At 40.8% G+C, this 22,655-nt stretch overlaps 2 protein-coding genes across 2 annotated transcripts in view; both read left to right on the top strand.

The window, feature by feature from the left end:
* Nucleotides 1-21,390, top strand: part of LOC121414243 (CUB and sushi domain-containing protein 1-like) — a 48,909-nt gene extending 27,519 nt beyond the window's left edge. Inside the window, exons 21-28 of the mRNA XM_041607356.1 lie at nt 8,710-8,793; nt 9,919-9,969; nt 10,663-11,016; nt 12,139-12,177; nt 15,027-15,077; nt 18,128-18,475; nt 19,861-20,193; nt 20,980-21,390. Coding sequence (XP_041463290.1) covers nt 8,710-8,793; nt 9,919-9,969; nt 10,663-11,016; nt 12,139-12,177; nt 15,027-15,077; nt 18,128-18,475; nt 19,861-20,193; nt 20,980-21,317 — 1,598 coding nt within the window. The 3' untranslated portion in view covers nt 21,318-21,390. The remainder of the gene's footprint in view (nt 1-8,709; nt 8,794-9,918; nt 9,970-10,662; nt 11,017-12,138; nt 12,178-15,026; nt 15,078-18,127; nt 18,476-19,860; nt 20,194-20,979) is intronic.
* LOC121414244 (putative nuclease HARBI1) lies at nt 389-2,418 on the top strand. Its single transcript, XM_041607357.1, has 2 exons — nt 389-1,139; nt 1,245-2,418. Exons 1-2 carry the CDS (start codon nt 727-729, stop codon nt 2,233-2,235), a joined length of 1,404 nt encoding a protein of 467 aa, XP_041463291.1. The 5' UTR covers nt 389-726; the 3' UTR covers nt 2,236-2,418.
* Nucleotides 21,391-22,655: the final 1,265 nt, after the last annotated feature.

Below are 22,655 nucleotides of genomic sequence, written 5' to 3'. Positions count from 1 at the left end.
ATTTCATTGAAAAAACAATGAAAAACAAAGGGTCCTAAAACAAATAAATACATAAGAAATTGAAAAAAAAACCCCAATATAATACATAATAAATTGATTTGATATCGCAATTTTTTTCATGTATACACTTGCTAAGAACACCACAGAGAGTTTCTATGCCAAAAATTAGAACATTTGGAGCTTTATTTACGGGTTAGAGGAAAAAGTATGATTTCGCATACTAATTACGCATATATTAGCATAGTTACTTAATAACTATTCGCAAGAAATAAATTACTATACAGTTTTGTAGATTACATCCCAGACAACCTGCGTGCCAATTTTCGGCGCGATCGCGCGGTCGACGGCCGAGATCTCTCTATGAACTCTCAAAATACCCCGGCCTTTATGCCTAGGTCACATAGCCCGGCCGGTGTCCGGCATCGGTGGAGCTCGGTGGATTTTTGAGGTGTCGCCGAGCTCCCCTCATCGGTGGCATAGCTCGGTGACGTGACCGGGCTCCGTCCGGAAATCTACAGGCGACCGACCAAACACCGGCCGATGACCGTCCGGAGTCTGTCTCAAAAGTGGAGATTTTTTTCGGCCGATGTGGCAGCAACTACCGGCCGATGTCCGGCCGATGGTCGGCCGGACATCGGGGGGTATACGGCCGGTACCCGAGCAGGTTAAAGGACACCGTGCGATCACCGGCCGGGTTGTTAACGGGCTTCGAACACTGCCCGGCCGATGTTCGGCCGGTGTACCTCGGACTTGGGGGGCCGATGGTCAGCTATTCCATACCTGTATATATATGTCCACCCTACCTGGAATGGTCAGTTCATCACTATGGCTGCACCGAGAAGACTACGAATGGCGTTGTTAGAACACGAGCTAGCTCAGGCGAGGTTCCAGTACAACTTGGTCCTGGCAGCACTGCTCGAAGAAGCCGAGAGGGAGCGACAGAGGGCCGGCAGAAGAATAAGACGTTGGTGGGTGCGCGAGTGGATCCTACGCAGACCTCGTTTCGGCCAGTATGAGACGCTCATGAGGGAACTCGAGGCCGAGCACGCTGCCGACTTCAAATCCTACCTCCGCATGGAGCCACAGATGTTCTATGAGTTGCTTGACCGAGTTGGCCCCCGCATTGCCAAGACCACAACGTAAGTTTACACTTTATGAACCTACTGTCAAATTGTGCTGAAATGTCTTCCATCCATATTTATTCTAGTTTGATTTTATTCATATTTCACCCTCTTCTGTTGCAGGCATCGAACCCCCTTGGATCCTGGGCTGAAGCTGGCGATCACCTTGAGGTTCTTGGCGACCGGAAGCAGCTATCATGATCTGGCGTTCGCGTTTCGTGTCCCACACAACACCATCTCTCTGTTCGTCCCCGAGGTCTGTCAGGCCATCTACGACGAATACGAGGACGAGATGTGGGCCACTCCCCAGACAGAAGATGAGTGGCGCCCGGTAGCCGAGGGATTCGGAGACAGATGGAATTTTCCCCACTGTTGTGGCGCGATCGATGGGAAACATGTCGCCATCAAGAAGCCCCCCAAGAGCGGCTCACTTTACTACAACTACAAAGGCTTCTTTTCCATCGTCATGCTTGCAGTGGTAAACTCTGACTACAAGTTCATCTGGGCGGATGTGGGGTCACCAGGGTCGTATTCCGACGCCGGCATCTTTAACCGGTCGCGACTGGAGCCAGGTCTGCGTGAGGGAACGATCGGACTACCCCAGCCGGATCCCCTACCAAATGACGACCAGGACACACCCTACTACATGGTCGGAGACGACGCCTTCCCCCTACGGCCATACATGATGAAGCCTTACCCTCATCGGCACCTGAAACGGGACGAGCGGATCTACAACTACCGGTGTTCCAGGGCACGCCGTGTGGTTGAAAACGCGTTTGGTATATTCGCCAATCGCTTCAGATGTCTGCTAACAACCCTGGGATTGAGACCGTCGAAAGTTACCAAGATCGTCAAGGCCTGCATGACCCTTCACAACCTCATGAGGACTCGTTACCCCAACCTTCAGAATGCTGACCTCGACCGGGAAGATGAGCAGGGTCAGATCATCGCGGGTGCATGGCGAGACCAAGCCGTGCTCGAAGATGTGCAAGCAGCAGGGCACGGGCCAAGATTGACCCGACCAGGCAAAGAACTGCGCGCATACCTCAAGAATTACTTTTGCAGTCCTGCCGGGAGTGTGCCATGGCAAGATGTGGCAATAAACCAGCAGTAACTTGTGTCTAATATTGTTACAGTATACCGGATGCAGCCACAGACATTCCATTATTCTTCTCAGGACTTAACGCATTTTTGATGTGTTATACTTTCCATTATTCAGTATGTTGTTTGCAAATAAATCTGTTATTGGGTAATCTTAAAACATTGCCTTTGCTCTTTTTAATTTGAACACTAGTAATAAATGCCAAAAGAAATCAAACCTGTTTGAAAGAATAAATCAATATTAAAATACACCAGTATGAATAAGATGAGATGTGTGTAAATAATACAACAGCAACACATTCATTGTGATTGAATTATTTTTAATCAAAGAATAATCGTCATTGTATCTTTTCTTTCACCTTTAAAAACTAACCTTTCATAAAGAAAAACACTTGTATCAACCAATATGATTAGCTTTGTAATTTTGTAATAGGCTTCAAATGATTGCCCATTAATATGTTTTCACCTTTTAAAAAGTATGTGTTTTTTCATAATGAGGAAGGATCTCCATTGTTTACATATCAGCTAAAGTCTTACGAAATATTAATTTTTACTTGAGTACTGTTTAACTTTTGATCTATGCAACTTTGTTAAAATTAACCAATTTTTATGGTGTGTTCTATAAAACCTTCTAAATGACATTTTCTTTCCTTCTAAATTAACTTTGTTTTACCTTTTGAGTTCTCAGTTTATTGCTCTAAGATGTTAAAAAGATAAAAACAATAAAGACAACGACAGAACTTTAGTTTTCATACCTTGGATGTTACCACATACACAATAAATATGGCAATAAACATAAACTGGCACTGTAGACCGCTGCCATCGAAAGAATATATATCACAAGATAACTATAACCCGACTGGCAATGCTGCCAAAATAACTGTCACTGTGAGTAACCGAGGCTAACTGTCACTGTAAGTATACGAGGCACACTGTCGCTATAAGTATCCGAGGCACACTGTCAGTACGATCACTAAAACTTTGGACTACTTGACTGAGGTGGGTCTCTGTCAGACTGTGAAGAACTCGGCCTGTCCTGCTCCTACTCCTGCTCATACTCTTGCTCCTTCTTCTCCCGCTGCAGCTCTGCTGTGTTGTCCTCGGGACCTTCGTTTGTGACATCACGTTCGTTCGCATCTAGCAACTGCGAAAGGCTGCTATCTCTTGACCTCTGTGCAGGTGACTGCGTGTTGAGGCTGATGTTGGCGGGTGAAGAAATCTGCCACGCAGCTTCTGTGATGTTAGACCCTTTGCTGGCGGGGAGCCTGAGGGGAGACGGCAAGGCCAGCAAGGATGAGAGGTCATATGTCGCAGAGGTGACTGGGGGTGCAGACACTGCCCTGGGAGGCTGAAACATAGCAAAAGCATAAAAATATTATTGCTGTGCAAAAGAAAACTAAAAGTTATGATATGCATACAGAAACTCATTTTTTTTTTAAATATGTACTGTAAAATATCACTATGGAAGAGAAACATGTACCTGGAGCTGTTCATACAGCTGCTGTGGCGGCTGCTGCTGCTGCTGCCGAACTGGAGGCGTAATACAGGTGATAAACTGCTGCGGCTGCTGCTGTGGTTTCAGGGATGCGGGCTGAAGATACATCGGCTGTTGGTTATAAGGATCTGCCAGAGGAACGGCCGGCTGTACGATCTGCGGCGGGGCTTCGGAGGCTGCTGCTGGGGCTGCTGCTGAATCCCCTGCATGAGCGGGACGAATCTCATGAATGTGGTGAAAGTCTCCAGCTGAAACTGTCTGTACCGGTGTGCCGGCACCTGGTTGTTCGCGCTTGTCATCCACTCCGCCCAGGCGTCACGCTCGGCCTGGAACGGATCTGCAGCTGTAGCCTGGGCTACACGCACCTGTGAAGAGAATATGAAAAAAAATCATGTAATTGTAAATACAATTCTTGCATTTTGTATTGGGATGTAAGTAGCAGAAATGACAAAATTTTGCAAGTTTTGTCAAGTATTTACCTTTTCAGCTGCGTCCTGAGTGGCCTTGGCACTAGACTTGAGACACTCGATCAGCGTCCTGGACATGTCGCTGGCGGATGTAGCCTTGCTCTTCTTGCTGACAGCTCCCGCTCCCTGCGACGTGGTCGGCTCAGACTCAGACGGTGCAGCACACTTCGCCTCCGACGCTGAATCCTCGTCCTCACCAGCAAGCTGAAGCATGAGCAAGCAAAACATTGACATTAGAGTCGAAAGGCGGAAGTGGGATAAGAAGGGTGTGCAACAGACAGGCAAAGAAAAAACATTAAGACGTTTCCAAGGCAACTTGACAAAATTCTGCTTGCAGATGCTTACCCTCCCACAAGTCGATTTCTGCGTCCGTAATATGTGATGGGCGTCCAGAAACTCATACGCCTTCAGCTTGAACTTCTGGAGTGACGTAAGGGGGGCTGCCCAGGATCCACTCTTGCCACTCTTGGGTCTGTTCTTGAGCTTGAAATGTTCGGTACGGCAACTTGTGAAGTGCCTCTGTATGGCTTGGACTGCAACATACAGAAAAACAAACCAAAACAATAAACCAGCAAGACATTTAATAAAATGCTTTCTTAAAGATAAAAGTACCAATGAAATCCGACAAATTTGATAACAATTTCGAAAAATTTTAAAAGCTGACAAGGTCTCACCAGAAAGCCCGATCTGTTCGCTAAACTTGTCCAGAGTCCAGTCCTTCAACTTCGTGTTTTTGTGGTTCTCATGCCCAACATCGTAGTACATAGGGTGTCCCTCGTAGAACTCTGCTATCTCTTGCATTTGCTCTGGGGTAATCTCCTCTATGGGCACTCCAACGGCTCGCCGCGACGTGGACGCCGACGAGGAAGAGGACTTGGACGTGGACTTGGACTGGGACGAATGGGAATCGGCATCAGACGCCTCTGACGGCTCCTCCTCCGTGCCACTGGCGCCGCCTTCTCCCTCTGGTGATCTCTTTCGGGAAGAGGTTCTTGTCTTTACTGCCGGCGGCGCCTTCTTCCCCTTCTTCGGGGCCTTCCCCTTTCTGCTACCTGGTGGCGGCCTCTTCTTCCCGTCATCCTCTAGTGGTGGCCTCTCCTCTTCATCCCAATCATTTACCCTCACAACTTTTGGCATCCTTAAATAGACTGTTACTCTAAAGTCTTTAAAAAGCGTGGTATCCTGAGATGTTGCTTGTATGAATACAACCAGCTGAATGTTGAGCACGGATCTCCGAAGCGAGCGGTTTATATACCAGCAACGATATCCGGCCGAGTTCCGGCCGATGTCCGGCCGAGCTTCGGCCGCTGTCCCTTACATCGGTCACCCACCGGTACTATACTTTCCAGGGCTCGGTCCCACATTGGTCGGAGCTCGGCCGAAACTCGGCCGGTGTCCGTTCACAAAAGCTTGTCCTCTGGTGACCTCAGAGGCACGGGACACCGGCCGATACTCGGTCGTACACCGGCCGATGCGTATTCCGATGTGGTAAGGATGGGGCTGCGATGAGGGAGCTCGGTGAGAGCCCGTCGAATTTTTAACTCCGAAGTTAAATTTCGCCGAGCTGCCAACGATGCGGTTTTTAGCCCCAAACGCCGGCCGGTGACCACGGGAGTCCGGCCGGTGTCCGGCTAAAATTGCATCGCTGGCTCATCGGAACCTCATCGGCCGGGCTATGTGACCTAGACAGGGTTTAACTGAAGTGATTAATTATAAGTAGTCTTATCCAGAACTGATAAAGGCTTTAATTTGTCACGCAAAGTCTAAACCTGGGCAAGTGAATTTCGAACTAAAGATTGATTATGTGGATTCCAAGATATTATTTAGTTGTTCGTACAAACGCTCTGAATGCTGGCTGAAGACATTTTCAACGGAGATTCTCTTTCTGGATATGCGGTGGGTGTTTCATGAAAATTGTCAGCAGTAGTCAGTGCTGACAGTGTCAGTGAAAATCCTTGGTTTCAGTTGGATGAAAGGCACTGGCTTCTGACTGTTACTATGGTAACTGTCGGAGAAAGACAAGTTGTCAGTGCTGACAACTTTCATGAAACGGTTCCCTGATCACTTCAGTGGTAAAAGTGTACTTAAGGCTGTGTGTAATCCTTGGTACGCAAATGGCGCCTTGTTGATGCTCGCATTAGATCACACATATATTTTTTCCAGACGCTTTATATACAGATCCATATCATTATGCTTATTGAGAAATACCTTCTTGTCCACGCCATTTGACCAATATCATGAATAGGAGAATGTTGTGATCAAATGATGTGGCTGGGGTTTCAGATTGACGGGAAAATGCAGTGGCGTAGACAGGTCCTTAGACCTGGGGGGATGATCCCTAGCTGGATCATACTTTATATATATATATATATATATATATATATATATATATATATATATATATATATAATATATAAATATAAAGAATGAAGGAGATAACGTACTCGATAAAAACAAAATATCATGGGCCAAAGCAGACGAGTTAAAGATAACAAAATAACACGATCTGCCTCATGGATTATCTCGTGTGTCTTTTAATCACTTTGCTTTCAGCAATAAACAGGGCATCCAGTAATAAACAAACTTCCTTGCACATTTTTCATGGCAGTAATCTTTTGTTTGATTAATGACAATGAGTAAAGATGATCATAAGAGAAATGTCATTTGTCGGATATCTAGTTATCATCTTGGTCATGACAGTCCTGCTAAACATGATCTAGAATAACTAGTATTCCTTATTTTACTAGTATAGTAGTATACTCTTTTAAAAGTAGCGATATTGTTAATGATCAAACGAATGAATCAACAACTAAAGGAATAAACAAATAAACAGCCAAATAACTAAAAAAATTACAATTATAGTAATAGGGGTAAAATAAAAAAAGCTCAACATATTTCTTATCCACGTGCAGATATGCGGACACTAAAATGATAAGCACACTCTGTTTAAAATTACCATGATTACAAAGGCTTGATTGAATTAAGTATGGAAATGAAATAAACCTCACCGGGTTGTCGGAAGTAAACTGTATAGATAGTAACTTGTTATAATTTCGATTCATTTCTTATTATGTACCTTGTTATGATGATTATGATAAAAACATAGGTAAGAAAATGTAACAATTTATAACCTTCAAACCTAGAAGACTGCGCACGTACAGAAATCACTGGTATAAGTACTTCCAAAATACATTGCGCCTCGACTTACTTCTTGAAACTGGAAGACGTTTATTTTCACCCAATATAGTTATGCAAAACAGTCCTTAACAGTAAAGGATTATAATCACTGAGGCCATCCAAAATTTGCACTTTCATTCCAAAATCATTCATTTACTAATTCGCTCCTTAGAGACTGAAAATGTTCACCTTTCCTTTGCAAAGTAGGGGTTGAGGACATGGCCAGCAGGGAAAAGGGTCAGTGTATGTGTAAAGGTAATTTCTTATTAATTCGTTTGAACAGTGTTAATGTGTTATGAAAGCAATTGCTCTGAAAGGGAGTGATTAAGCGAAACTTTCTTAAATCTGTAATGAAATATTTTGAACTTATCTCCTTTGCAAATACATAATTATTATAAGGAAATGTACTTGGTGAAACTCTGAATAACGATCCTTAAATGTATATGACGACGCAAGACAGTTGTTATTACTTAAAACTTGCAAGTTGTAAATGCATATAAGATGATTGACTCTGAATAAAAGTCCAATTTTGATCATGTTTGTCATTGCTGTACGTTATGATTATTACTGCTATTATTATTGATTGATTTTAACTAGCATTCATTGCTTTATTACTGTATAGTTTTGCTTCTTCCCCCACAGAAACCTGGGGGGGGGGGGATGATTGTACACACCATCCCCCCCACCTAAAATTCTGGGGGGATGCATCCCCCCCATCCCCCCGCTATCTACGCCCCTGGGAAAATGCTATGGCATTCGGAATCTGGATCATTACATGGGAACAATTAGTTTATACATATAGACGACGATGATGATGATGAACCACAGCATGTATATTGCGCCACAATTCGTAGGCGCAGGCTCATCTAAATAACATGATTAAAGCTAACTACTACACATCTGCTGAAATAAGTGAGTTATCAGGGACGACTTGAAAAGTTCAATGTAGCCAATTTCACGAAGTGAAGAAGGGAGGAAGTTCCATGGAATTTCCGTGGAAGAGCCGTGGTGTAGTGGTTCTGACTCTCGCCTTGTAATCAGAGGGTAGTGTGTTCGAATCACACTACGGTCTAGCGTCCTTCGGCAAGGCGTCAATCCACACTTTGCCACTCTCGACCAAGGTGCTAAATGGGTACTCGGTATGATGCGAAAGATATTGTATGTTTGATAACAAATATCACTGATTTATTTGTCTGAAACAGACCTTTGATAAGTTATTCAATTTCCATCTCTTTTTATTAAAGTGAAATGATTAAAGGTTGTGAAGAGAGACTTGTTTATTGACCACTTCCTTTATTTATAAGACAAGTTTGAACAAACAATTATATGATTGTGCATTTTGATAAAGCAGAAGCCGTGACGCAAATCCACGAAGAACCAACAACAACAACAACAACAACAACAGCAACGACGGCAACAAGCACCACATCAGGTCTGTTAAAAGTTGTATTTAGTCTTAAGATGTAGTTATTTCATATTATTATGTAATTGAATTGTGAAAATGATGTGTAATTACATTTTTTTAAACATTACAATTGTAAACTTCATGTAATTCAGCCTTTAGGCTGCGATATGTTGTTTTTGCCAATAAATACCATTTTACTACTACTACTACTACTACTACTACTACTACTACTCAGACAGGATATTTAAATATATTTGGTTTCCCTCCCTCTTTCACTTCATGTCATACTTCTTATGCAATGTACACTGCAACAAATGTATTTTGTTATACTTAATGGAAACAAAATATTTGGTGGATACTGCAATTTGTTCACCTTATTTAACCGCTTGAGAGATTACATTGTTAAACACTTTTTTTACGAAAACAAAATCAGTAGCATTGATATGTAAAACTCCGTTGACGATGTCTAAAATTGGAGCCAAAAGTATTTGACTTGCAGCAAGTATACAGGGACTTTCTACATCCATATGGTGACGCTCATTGAGAAACACCAGATATCTCCTGACATGATTAAGTCTGGAATAGTCGGGTATATGTATGTACACAAGACCGACAACATTTCCTGAGCAACATTTTATCACGGTGAGGGGGGGGGGGGGGGTGGGGGGGGGGGGGGGGGGGTGTTGTGTTCTTATCAAGACAGAGACCATGCCCCGAGAAAATCTACCCAGAAGAAACTCGAGAATGAAAACTATTCTCTCAATATACTTTGATATTTTTAAACCCGTAAATGACTACAAGTAGAGAACTCAAATTGCAAAAATGTTGACATTTTCCAATGAGAACAAAGATGTAGTGAATAGTGGACTTATCAAATCTTCACATCATGCACTCTAATAATAAATCAGTCAAAAATGACCAATTAATACGGGCAGCTGAGTGCAACTGTTAATCTAGTCATAATTGACTATTTTCTAGTCGTATTTTAATAGAAAAGAGAAATGTGACAATCAAGGATTGCCATATCAGTTGCACCCAGCTGACTACTGGTCTAGTCAATTTGACTGATTTGTTTTAAGAATGTGTGATATCTACGTAATATCCTCCCTTCAGTTTTGATTGTGTATTTTCTCTTTCAATGTTTACTGACAGATGTGACTACTCCAGTTCCGTGGGCTGTAAGTGGGAATGTGTACTCTACAGGTATGATCATTTTATTGATTTTATTGATCGGAAACCAAATCTATAAAATCAGATTGTCTGCATTAATAAATAATATAGGATTTGTATAGCGCATGTATCTACCTTGCTAGGTGCTCAAGGCGCCCCTATATTACCCCGGCTAAGCTAGTCTACCGATTCTGGTGCGCACAGCTTTTTGAGGAATTCCTTCCTGCCGTTACCCATTTACTTCACATGGGTCGAGTGCAGCACTGTGGATAAATTTCTTGGTGAAGAAAAACACGCCGTGGCTAGGATTTGAATCCACGTCCCTCTGTTTAAAAGGCGAGAATCAGAACCACTAGACCACGACGCACCCGGCATTGAACATAGTAATAATGATGATGGTAATAATAATAATGATAACATTAATAATGATTGAAGTAGTAATTATAACCAATAATAATAATCATAAATGATTTCATAAGGGTAGGGTTATACCATGGGGCTGGTAACATTATGGTATAACCGTGTGTAAGAGACTAAGTGAGAAGTGAAAAAAGTACACAATGATCTTATCCCATTTTAAAATAGTTTTTTTTTGTATAGGCCTATGACTTTAGAAATAGATTATTTTCCAATAGCAGTTTTCTGATATTTTCTGATAAATCTAAGGCAAACTCTTTCACATTTAGTTCATGACTTCAATAATTCAATCGTGTGTTAATCTCACAGGAGGCAATTTCACTCTTGAAGATGGGGACCATCTGCACATCTCTTCGCCGAACTACCCTGGAGAATACACACCAAGAGCCAGAGTAGAATGGAGTATAAACATGGCCGAAAACTGCTCCCTGGTTATCAGTTTTATCAGCTTTTACACCGAGGACACTTTTGACAATCTTTACATAGCCTGCAGATCCGAAGCTGACAGCACCGAAACAATACTTGACAGCTTTACGGGTTTTCTGGAGCCTTTCATCCAAACCTATGAACCGTCGAGATTTATGCACATCCACTTTATAAGTGATTCTTTATTTGCGTATCAGGGTTTCGCAGCAGAATTAAGAGCTTCCTGTGGTGAGCCAGGTACTAATTCTGATTTATTTGTTTTATTTCATTATCATTATTATTATTATTATGTATTTATTCATTCATTTATTTATTTATTTTATTCCTTTTTTTTTGGGGGGGGGATTGGGGTCACAACGATTTAAGTATGACTAAGAGTCGTATTTAAATGGTGACGCATATATGATATGAAACGAGCATTGATTACGCAGTTGTGCGCGTCCTCTTGGCATGATCTGACCAATGCCGAAATGCCTTTTACAACGCACGTAACTAGGCATATAAGTGCGATTCAAAGTTTTACTTCAATCTATGTCGTGTATGTGAAACACCCTCGTCATTACACAGCAAAAACTGTGGTGTCAACCGTTGTACATAGAGGACCACACCAGTTATTTTACACCAGTGTTAAATTGACAGTGTTAGTTTAACACCTATAGGTATTACTACACCACATTTGGTTCTTACACTCTTTGGTGTTATGTTCAATATCTGGGGTGTAATTTAAACACCTCAGGGTGTGGTCCTCTATTAAACACCAACTGGTGTCAGTTTCAACACCAGAGTTTTTACAGTGTACAATGAAACTTTCAGACCGTACCCTTGGGCAATGTTTTTATATCAGCGTCATTGAATGGAATTAAACAATTAAATCATAGATTGCAAAAAATGTTTTTTTTTCTTCTACAGAAGTACCAAGAAGGAAAAAGTTATGTTGGGTGTTTCTTCAAAAGGAGCCAATAGTTTACATTTATTTGATGTATTCGTGGTTGGTTCTCAAATAGTCGTCTACCACACGGGCTAAACCTACTGTTCTAACACGTTTGTGTAATTGTTAACAGATTAAATCCAATATTGTGCAAGCTATAGTTGAATCGCCAATAAGCGCTTAATAATTAAAAAAAAGTAGATATACTATATACTAGGTAACTCATTAACGTCTCCTGGGTCGAGTGCAACCACTGTAGATACATTTCTTAAGATCTTGAGTAGATTTCGAATGGCAATGTTACGTTCCTATTAAGAGGTTATAGTCCCTAGTTTGTTCACGAGTCACTCAAGAACACCTGTTATCAATATACAGTATGCGACCAACCTTTGAAGTTCTGAGTTGCTTTGCTCTGTTTTTTTTTTTTACAGATGAAACAACTGCAAGGCACACTACGCAGGATTCTAGGGGTAAGTGCTAGAATGATGTTCACTATTTGGAATTTCCTTCCTTTTCTTAAAAAAAGTGTTCACCATGATTAACAAAGATATATCACGAATATAGCTTCACTTTTATTGTACTACTGTTTCTACGGTCATTGTACTTGACTGATGTCAAACTGATGTCAAATTTCAAGCTGAAGTGATTAATTATAAGTAGTCTTATTCCGAACCGAAGATGCAAGCTTTGATTTGTCACGCAAAGTCTAAACCTGGGCGAGTGAATTTCGAACTAAAGATTGATTATGTGGATTCCAAGAGATTGTTTAATTGTTCGTAGAAACGCTTTGAATGCTGGCTGAAGACATTTCCAACAGAGATTCTCTTTCTGGATATCCGGTGGGTGTTTCATGAAAGTTGTCAGCACTGACAATTTCAGTTAAATCCTTGGTTTTGATTGGCTGAAAGGCACTGGCGTCTGACTGTTACTATGGTAACTGTCGGAGAAAGACAACTTGTCAGTGCTGACAACTTTCATGAAACGGTCTCCAGATCACTTGAGTGGTATAAGTGCTTAGGGCTGTGTGTTATCTTTGGCAAAAATGGCGCCTTTTTTATGCTTGCATTAGATCACACTTATGATTCCAGTGGCTTTTTATACAGATCCATGTCATTATGCCCATTGAAAAATACTTACTCGTCCTCGCCTTTAGACCAATATCATGACTAGGAGAAAGTTGTAATCAAATGTTGTCGCTGAGGTTTCACATTGACAGGAAATGCCATGGCATTCGGAATCTGGATCATTACATGGGAATATTAGTTTATACAGGGTGTATCGAAAAAAAGGAAACCCAAATTTGATCACTAATAATTTCAAAAATATAACTGTGGCAATAGCGGGGTTTATATCAACAGATAGATCAACTCATTACCTTTCTTATGATAGCACTCTCAGCTCGTCACGCTCATGCGTCACTGAACACCATTGTTCTGAAAAAGTGTTACAAAATTTCAAGTGGTTCACTCTCGCGCATCTTTCATTTTCAAAATTAAACTTTTTTAGGATAAAGACAAAATGATGAAACATATCAACACTTATTCATTTTCAAACTTTGTTTATTTTCTTCACTTCTTGATCATTTCTTCTTTTTAAATGTCTGTAACAAATAAGAATAAGTCTCTTAACTCTTCAAGCTAATGCTGATGAAATGAAAAAGAAAAGATGAGTGTGATGAAACCAGATTTTTTGCTTATGCTCCAAGTCCCTCGATGTGTCCCCCTCCTCTCTCCAAACATAGCTGACACCTGCGCTGGATCCCATTCATGACTTGTCTCACTTGTTCAGGGTTTGCCTTCAATCTGTCCACCTCACATCAAGCCAAATTGTCTTCTTGGTAGGGGGTCCCTATCCATGTATCCGGAAACATTAAATGAAATGCTTCTTGAGACAAGGAGATAACTCCTTGTCTCACGATACTTTTTTTACCAAGAAAGATCTCTGTGCAGTTGTGAGTTGCACCATGTTAGAAATCATGGAGTAGAAGCCTTGTTTAGTTAATGAATAGACATTTCTAATTCATTCACCAAATTCATTTAATTAAAAGTCATTGGAATGCTTAACTGAAATCATTTGAGTTGCTAATCATTTTTGGGTACATTCAAAGAAGCCACTCAATAGGCAATGAAAGTGAACCACCGTGTCTTTTGTATAAATTTTTCAAAAGGATGGTATTCAGTGAAGCGTGGACTCTGTAAGATATGTTAGGTGTCATTGGAAAGGGAAAGGGTTGTAGTTTTAGTGATATGACTATTACAATAAAAAATCCATATTTTTCAAATTATACTCGGTCAAACTTCGGTTTCCTTTTATTTGATACACCCTGTACATGTAGACGACGATGATGATGATCCACAGCATGTATATTGCGCCACATTTCTGTTAAAACATTCATAGGCGCAGGCTCATCTAAATAACATGATTAAAGCTAACTACTACACATCTGCTTAAATAAGTGAGTTATTAGGGACGATTTGTAAAGTTCAGTGCTGCCAATTTCACGAAGTGAAGAAGGGAGGAAGTTACATGGAAGTTCCGTGGAAGAGCCGTGGTGTAGTGGTTCTGACTCTCGCCTTGTAAACAGAGGGTCGTGTGTTCGAATCCCACTGCGGTCTAGCGTCCCTTGGCAAGGCGTCAATCCACACTTTGCCACTCTCGACCCAGGTGCTAAATGGGAACCCAGTAGGACGCGAAGATACTGTATGTTTGATTTTGCCAGCGCCATAATGAGGCTACAATGAATGCAAGGAATGCTCCCCAGGGAGTGGAAATTGTGCACTTTTCGTGCGTGATTGAAATGAATCCAATGACCGGGGTAATAATATGCTGCCAGAATTGCTTTGAGCCATTCTGGGAAAAGCGCTTTATAAAAATTGGCTATTATTATTCCACAGGCGTGGAACAATAGATGAAAAGGCACTGTCTCCATATCTCTTAGGAGTGTGATGGGTACATGAAGAGTGACACCAGTACCACATGAGCGCATGAGCCAAGATGTAGACGATGTTCTTCAATTTGGGAAGTCACTTAACCGAGAGCTAAAACCAAAGACAGTCTCGAAAATCGGGAGAGGGATTTTGAAATCGATCATGTACTTAGTTGGTAGACCAAGTCGTAAGAGATGCTCACCGTTATCAGAAACAGACTACCAGTGGATACTAAACTCAATATGCAAAATTTTGGACATTTTCCAATGAGAACGAAGATGTAGTGAACAGTGGATTCATCCCATCTTTACATCATGTGATATTTACGCCCACTGATTCACATTCCCACCAGATTAGATTACTATATTTTCTCTTTCGATTTTTCTTAACAGATGTGACTTCTCCAGTTCCGTGGGCAGTAGGTGGTAATGTGGACTCTACAGGTATGATAATTCTATTGATTTTATTGAGTATTAGAGATAAATGCTAATCCTATGATTAAGCAAATTACATATCGATCGGAAACTAAATCTATATAGAATAAGATTTTCTGCCTTGATCATAGTAATAATAATGATGATGATGATCACAATAAAAAATAAAAATAATCAACAATAATAGTAATAATGATAATTATCCATTTTCGTATAGCGCTTATCACAAAACATGTCTCTAAGAAAAAAAAGAGGAAGATTGAACGAATTTCAGCCTCAAATTAAGTAACGCATGCATAATTCACAGTGGACAGTACACAGTTGAGACAGTTTTTTAGAACATCTGAAAAGTCTTCATGATTTCCAGTAAAGTTTTACTCTTTATATGAAATGTTACTATATCTTTTGACATTCTCTACATGTTCTAGAGCAGATCGATCGAGCCTTCCAAATGTGTGATCCCGAGCCAATCTGTTCATTGTCCGGGTAATTTAGAGATACCCCATTTGAGTTAAACATGACTGAACAACAAGGGTTTAGGTATTTGATACATGTTAGCCTGTACAGTAGACCAATACTTTGTCTTGATGATGGGTTCTTGTAAAACGCCGGTATCCGCCTCAGCTCGGCGCCCATGACGCTTGCTCAAAAATAGGAAATATCTCACAAATTTCAAAGTCTTCAAACAGTGCTTAGGATCATCATTTACTTCAAGTACTGTCCTATCAATGCTACAATCGAGTTATTCTTGCGAGTGGGGAACAGAAAGGTCTTCAGGTAAGACTCAAAAGTTGATTGGGTCTCTGCTCTCCTGATAAATTGGGGAAGGCTATTCCATGCAGCTTTGGTCCAGACATGTAGAAGGCTCTCTAACCCCAGGTTGTGTGGCTGAGAGATTCTGTCAGCAATGCTTGATCTGCTGATCTTAGACTGCGTAATGATCTATGCTGAGATAAGAGTTCTGATATGTAGGGTGGAAATTTATCGTTAAGAGCTTTAAAGGGATGGTCCGGGCTGAACGTATGTATAACTCAATAAATAGAGTTGAATTCACTGAGCAAAATGCCGAAAATTTCATCAAGATCAGATAACAAATCACAAAGTTATTGAATTTTAAAATTTAGCAATATTTTGTGAAAACAGTCGTCATGAATATTCATTAGGTGGGCTGATGATGTCACATCTCCACTTGTTCTTTTTTATTATACAGTGCGTATCAAAAAAGTTTACACTTAAAGAAAATTATGTAAAATTATACATTTATAATATCCTGAAGATTTTTTCCACATTTCAACTTTGGTACAGATCCATTTAAGCAAATGACTTTTGAAAAGTTAGTAAAAAATTATTTGCGCAGAACTTTGAAATAGTTATGCGAATAAATGTAAACCTTAATCATGAAGAACATGTTGGATTTAGCTAGTAAAACTGATTTGAAGATATCTTTTACCTTTTCAACTTGTTTTCTTTCCCAAAACACTTCGAAGAGTGCATTGCGCCCCACCCCACTCCCCCACACACAAATGCTGGAGATGTCTGATATAAACTTTTGTTCAGACTTAGTTATGTGCTCAGATCCAGCTGGCCCCAAAATGGTAAAGGTTGTGCTTACTAAGTGTTGAAATTTCAATTTGGGTGGCAAAATTGTTGCAAAATGCTTGAATGTATCCATTTATTACAATTGACAAAAAGTGCAATGGGGAAATGTATGAGAAATGTTTCGCAGGGTAAGTTTTATTTCGCCCTTTCCCCTTGACACATCGTGAAAACGAGCATTTCTGCGAGCTTTACAAAAATTGACAGTGGTCACTCAAGTTTATCATTCTGCCAAAACTTTTACTTTCATTGGATAGATGAGACCCAAACCCAAGATCATATGTTAAAAAATCACCAACATCTTGTATATTTTTTAATTCCCATGGTTTTTTCAAAGAGTAAACTTTTTTTTGATACGCCCTGTATAAAATTGGGTTTATTCAAAAAATTTCCTCCAAGAACTAGAAAAATTGGATTGACCACTGATTTAGTGAATTAGATATTTATTGCTGCAACTTATTTCATTATAAGGGAGACATATTATTGACACAAGTATGAAATAATGAATTTTTGAATGATTTTATGTAATAACATAAGAAAACGAAAAGTGGAGATGTGACATCATCAGCCCACCTAATGAATAGTCACGACGACTGTTTTCACAAAGTATTGCTAAATTTTAAACTTTAATAACTTTATTATTTGTTATCCGATTTTGGTGAAATTTTAGGCACTTTGCTCAGTGAATTCTACTCTATGTATTAAGATATAAATATTTTTAGCCCGGACCATCCGTTTAAATACAAGGACCCCAAGTTTATAGGCTATTATCTGGTTGACAGGCAGCCAATGTAGGCCACGCAGAAATGGAGTAATGTGGACTCTCTTTCTTCGAAGGGACAAAAGACATGCGGCCATGTTCTGCAGACGCTGAAAACTGTGCAGTCTGTTTTGACACAACTGAAATTGGTATTTCGATGAGGGTGCAATCATCCTTCCAATTTTAAACCATTATCAGTCTTTAAATTCGCGATTATTTAAAAAAAACGATAAAAAAAACATCGTTCCATCCATCCTTATTTCCATTCATCAATTGATCCTAAACTCTAAATTCGTCTGTTGCATTTCCAAAAAGACAGCTTCTGGAGAAGCATAATCTCTACAACAGTTCGAAACAGGTTGAATGCGTTGTGGGTTGATCGAAATCGCAACATCCAAGTTAACAACATCGTACACTTTTCATATTACAAAGGCCTAAGTTTGGCATTGAGTGAAAAACAAGTTCACAGTATATGTATGTGCATGCTTTTTTTTATCAAGATGTTAATGGATTATTTGAAAAAGAAACACATTCGTATGTGACATGGGTGGGAGCATCATTCTAATGCATTGGCAACTACATGTGACTGACAAAGTTGTCTATTTTACAGGAGGTCCTTGTTTCCTTTCGTCAGAGATGGGAAGCAAAGTGCATAGTAGCCCCCCTCTATCTTGATTGAATTCTTTCTTACCAATCAACACAGGTGGGTCGATCACCCTCAGGGAAGGAGAAGATTATTACATTGGAACTCCTAACTATCCAAGCAACTATCCAGGAGATACGAGCGTGTTATGGCAGGTAAACACCTCTGATGCTTGCTCCATCAACATCACATTCCTGGCTTTCCGCACGGAGCCCTTGTACGACTACCTGGTGCTTGGCTCGCAGGAAGTGAAACCTAAGAACGTGGTGCAGCGTTGGACCGGAGGGGAGGTTCCCGCATCGTTTCATGTGAATTCTAACAAGGCATGGCTGCTCTTCGTGTCTGATGCCGAGATTGAAGAGCAGGGATTCGTGGCCAAGTTACAGACTGTGTGTTCAAACGTACCAGGTGAATATCAGGGCCCTTGGAACGTTTTTTTTTGACTGGGGGTGCCGAATATTGGCGGAAATCTCTCCTCAAAGATGGGGGGGGGGGCACAATTGAGTTTTCCGTTGTTCTTGCACACACACACACTCACCCCCACACACATATAAATTTCCAATAAATATTAGCTCGCGCTTGCAAGCGCTAGCTAAGATTTATTGGAATTTTCATGCATTATGTCCTGAAAATTGAACATATTGAGCTATGTTTCTGATCATAAAAAAGATGCGTATATAGCCTAATAAATAATTACTGCGAGCGCAAAGCGCGAGCATAATTTTCTTATATCCGTTCTAGCATGATAGAAAAGGGACCTGTGAAGGACTGTTTGCAGTTACCCATGAAGAGAATACATATTTCAACAATCCAAAAATGCGAGCGCGAAGCGCGAGCTAAGATTTTGGGAAATGTCATGAATTTTTCCCCTTAAAATTGAACATTTTAATCACTGTTTGTGATCCTGAAGAAGATGCATATCATGTAACAAATGATTACTGTCAGCGCGAAGTGAGAGCAGGAATTTTTAATATCCGTTCTGGCCTGAATGAAAATGGGCATGTTAAGGACTTTTTGCAGCTTTCTATGAAGACGATATATATTTTAACAATTAATCATGCGAGGACGAAGCGCGAGCTGAAAGTGAAATCATGACCTTAAAACTGGACTTTTTGTATTCGAAGCATTTTTGTAAAAAAGATATAATTGGCGAAGAAAAGTGACAAATCAAAATAATGGATTATCCTGTTGGGCTTTGTACAGGCCAATATGGCGCCAAAAAGTACCCCCACGAAGGAAAAGATGGGTCTGAAAATTTGAACCCTATCATTTATGTGTTTAAAGGGACCCTATTGAAGCCAAAACAACTCCCCCGAAAATACAATTTTGGCACGAAAGTACTACGGGAGCTGTGTCAGTGACATACCGTACCACACTATTAAGCCAGAACATGTGTTTCTCTGGGTCTTTTTAGAAACATGTATAGGACAAATGTCATAATTATAATGCATTACTGATTGGACTTTGGGAAGGTTAAATTGTATGTGAATGGTAAATGATTTTTTTTTACCTGATTGCTAAGGAAGCATGAATGCTTGAAAGCAAGCAACCAGATGACTGACTGCTTAAGGCCCTGTCCGAGGGATCTGGAAAGGAGGATGAATGCCTTACCAAATGTCAATAGCGCACCAAGTGGGAACCAAACCTCGGTCACCGGAATCCGAAACCCCCTCTCAACTTACTGAGCGATAATCAAGAACATTTCATTAAAAAGACGATTTGATAATGAGAAAACACGTTCTAGAATCATGATAATGTTGACGCAATTGTTACCTTCTCCCCACTCTATTCAGCTTACTTGGAGGATGTGCGCTTGGTCGGTGGCGTTGGGCCACACGAAGGGAGGGTCGAAGTCCTTCACAATGGCCAATGGGGAACTGTCTGTGAAGACCTCTGGGAGCAGACGGATGCTGACATCGTTTGTAGGATGCTGGGCTATGAAGGGGCCGACGCGCAGTACTCGACCCATGACATGTGGTGGATTTCCGGAGGCTCAGGACCTATCCTGATGGACAATGTGATCTGCCAAGGCAAGGAGACCAGTCTTGATCAATGCAGCCATCTCGGCTTTGGAGTGCACAACTGTGACCACTCCAAAGATGTTGGTGTGAACTGTAGAACAGATGGTGGGTGTCGCCGGTATTTCAATTTCTATTTTGATTTCCATTTCAGATTCAATTCACAAGGAAAATACAACATACACATTGCAGAAGATATTACAATAGCTCAATAGAAGCTAATAGATTACAACATTGTTCTGAATAAAAATGGCTTGTGGGTTGTAAGGGTCACATGGAAAGGATGAACATTTTTAGCAACATCTATAGGCTGATTGATAGGGACTAAGATCTAATAAATGCATCTATCAACTCCAATACGAAAAGATTCCTTAGCCATCCGTCATCTGTCCGTCCCGTTTTCCCTTTTCGCGATGAATAAAGACCCGTTTGACAACCCCAAAAATTGGTCAAAGAAATGTGCCTTATGTAAAAGTGGTTTTATCCTAACAATATTTTGCAATCTAAGGCCTGCTCTACACAATGTTGGAGTGTACCTTCACAGTGTTTATGCGAAAAAAACCCTTGATATATATGTTAATGATCTAGTCTGTGAAATATATTGTACAACTCTCTATTATCATTTTAAGTGGGGGTGCTGAAGTGAAATTAACAACCCCCCCCCAAAAATAAGAGGAAATCAAAAAAAGGGGTTTCACTGCAGAATGAAGGTGCTTTCGGTCCTGAAAAAATGACAAGCAAAAGGGGAGGGAGTGATTTCAATCCAAAATGGAAAGTGGTTTCGGTCCAGAGAAATGTGCCAAGCCCCCCGCGCCCCCACCAAAAAAAGTTTCAGGAAACAGTCCTCGTACACTTTATTTTGTGTTTTATAACTCATCTTTATTTTGTGTTTAGCTCATCCATCCAGCGAGGATCCATCCATGATCCGCCTCGTCAACGGCAGCCGACCAAACGAGGGTCGGGTTGAAGTCTTCGACGGCAAAAGCTGGAGCACGGTCTGCGACGACTACTGGGGGATAGACGATGCACACGTGGCTTGTCGGATGCTGGGATACGACCGGGCCGAGGTGGCTTACGGAGAGGCCAAGTTCGGCCAGGGAACCGGTAGCATTTTCCTGGATGATCTTTCTTGCATCGGGACAGAGACCAGCCTACTTGCGTGCGATCGCGGCCATGGTTCCGATTGTTCTCATGCAGAAGACGCAGGTGTTCGGTGCTTCGTAACAGCATAAACTTGAGACAACTTTGATTATAGCCCAAGGGCGGAAATCTCTCCTCAAAGGTAGGGGGACCAGGGGCTTGGAATTTGACAAGCAAAAAAAAGAAAAGATTATCACCCCCAAAATAAGGCAATCTCGTCCAAAATACACATTTTATTTCGATTTTAAATGGTGTATTTCTTTCCACCATAAAACATAAAAAATAGGGGGACATTTTATATTGTGCCCCCCCCTCCTACTAGTACTATTTTAGGCAAGGGGGGTCGCTTCGTCCCTCTGGGATTTCCGCCCATGTTATAGCCTTATTACCTCATGGCAAATGAGTAGGCCTAAGAATTATATCGAATGACATATATTTCTGTTTCTGTTTGTGGTAACTCCCGTAGGAACTCGGCAGGACAGCATTTTGCTGGTAAACGCCAAGCTGGTATATAATTAATTACCTATGAAACGTTTTACGTCTAGGTTAATCAGTCATAGTGGCTGACGTTGTATTTGGAATAGTGGTTGGCGTTTAAGTGGTGGTTCAAGGAGGTATGCCTCTCATTAAATCCCGTCTGAAACTTTGGTAGAGGGGTCAGTCAAATGTGAATTCAAATAAAACAACGGTAAAACTATCGCTACATTTTTTTATCCGTTAGAATTATAATGTGTCACTTTTTAACCCTGAGATGTCAAACTTGGCAACTAGCGCCATCTCTCGGCAATGTTTTTCCATTAAAAATATCAATTTGAGCACATGCTTAGGTTATTGGATATATACGAGTAGGCTGCAGCAAGAGATTACACGATTGTGTAATTTTTATGCAATTCGTTTCATAACCTGTAAACATGTGAATATTGTTGGTAAATCATATGATATATCCTAAAATGTTCAGTTCATTCAATGCTTTCTACAAAAGACAAAAGTGCGCAGATTGTTTTTTTTTAGAACGGGCACCTGATTAAAGTAACATTCCGATGTAAAATCGGAAAATTTATCTGATAAAACGTATTTTTTTTTATTTTCTCAAGATCAGACCTGTTTGAGGGCATACCCATTCATATGATCAAGTATTCGATCGGAGTTGTGGCATGTACATGTACTTTGGGGGATTTGAAGGCTGTTACTTCTTGTTTGGTCTTGAGAGAATATACGCTGTAAAAATATTGGGTAAAATAACCAACACGAGGGGTTTTTATGTGTCCAACCAATTTAGGGCAGTATTTTACAGAAATCGGGAAGCGAAATTGTCTCGGGGGGGCCACTTCCATTCACAAGTGGATACCATGCGCGACCATGGGGTCTCGAAAAGCACCCTATACACGTAATTTCCATATTCTGAAAATGCACCCCTTAACAAGTATTGG

Source organism: Lytechinus variegatus, chromosome 4 (genome assembly GCF_018143015.1).
Source record: "Lytechinus variegatus isolate NC3 chromosome 4, Lvar_3.0, whole genome shotgun sequence".
NCBI lineage: Eukaryota > Metazoa > Echinodermata > Echinoidea > Temnopleuroida > Toxopneustidae > Lytechinus > Lytechinus variegatus.
This window is presented reverse-complemented; position numbering and strand designations above follow the sequence as displayed.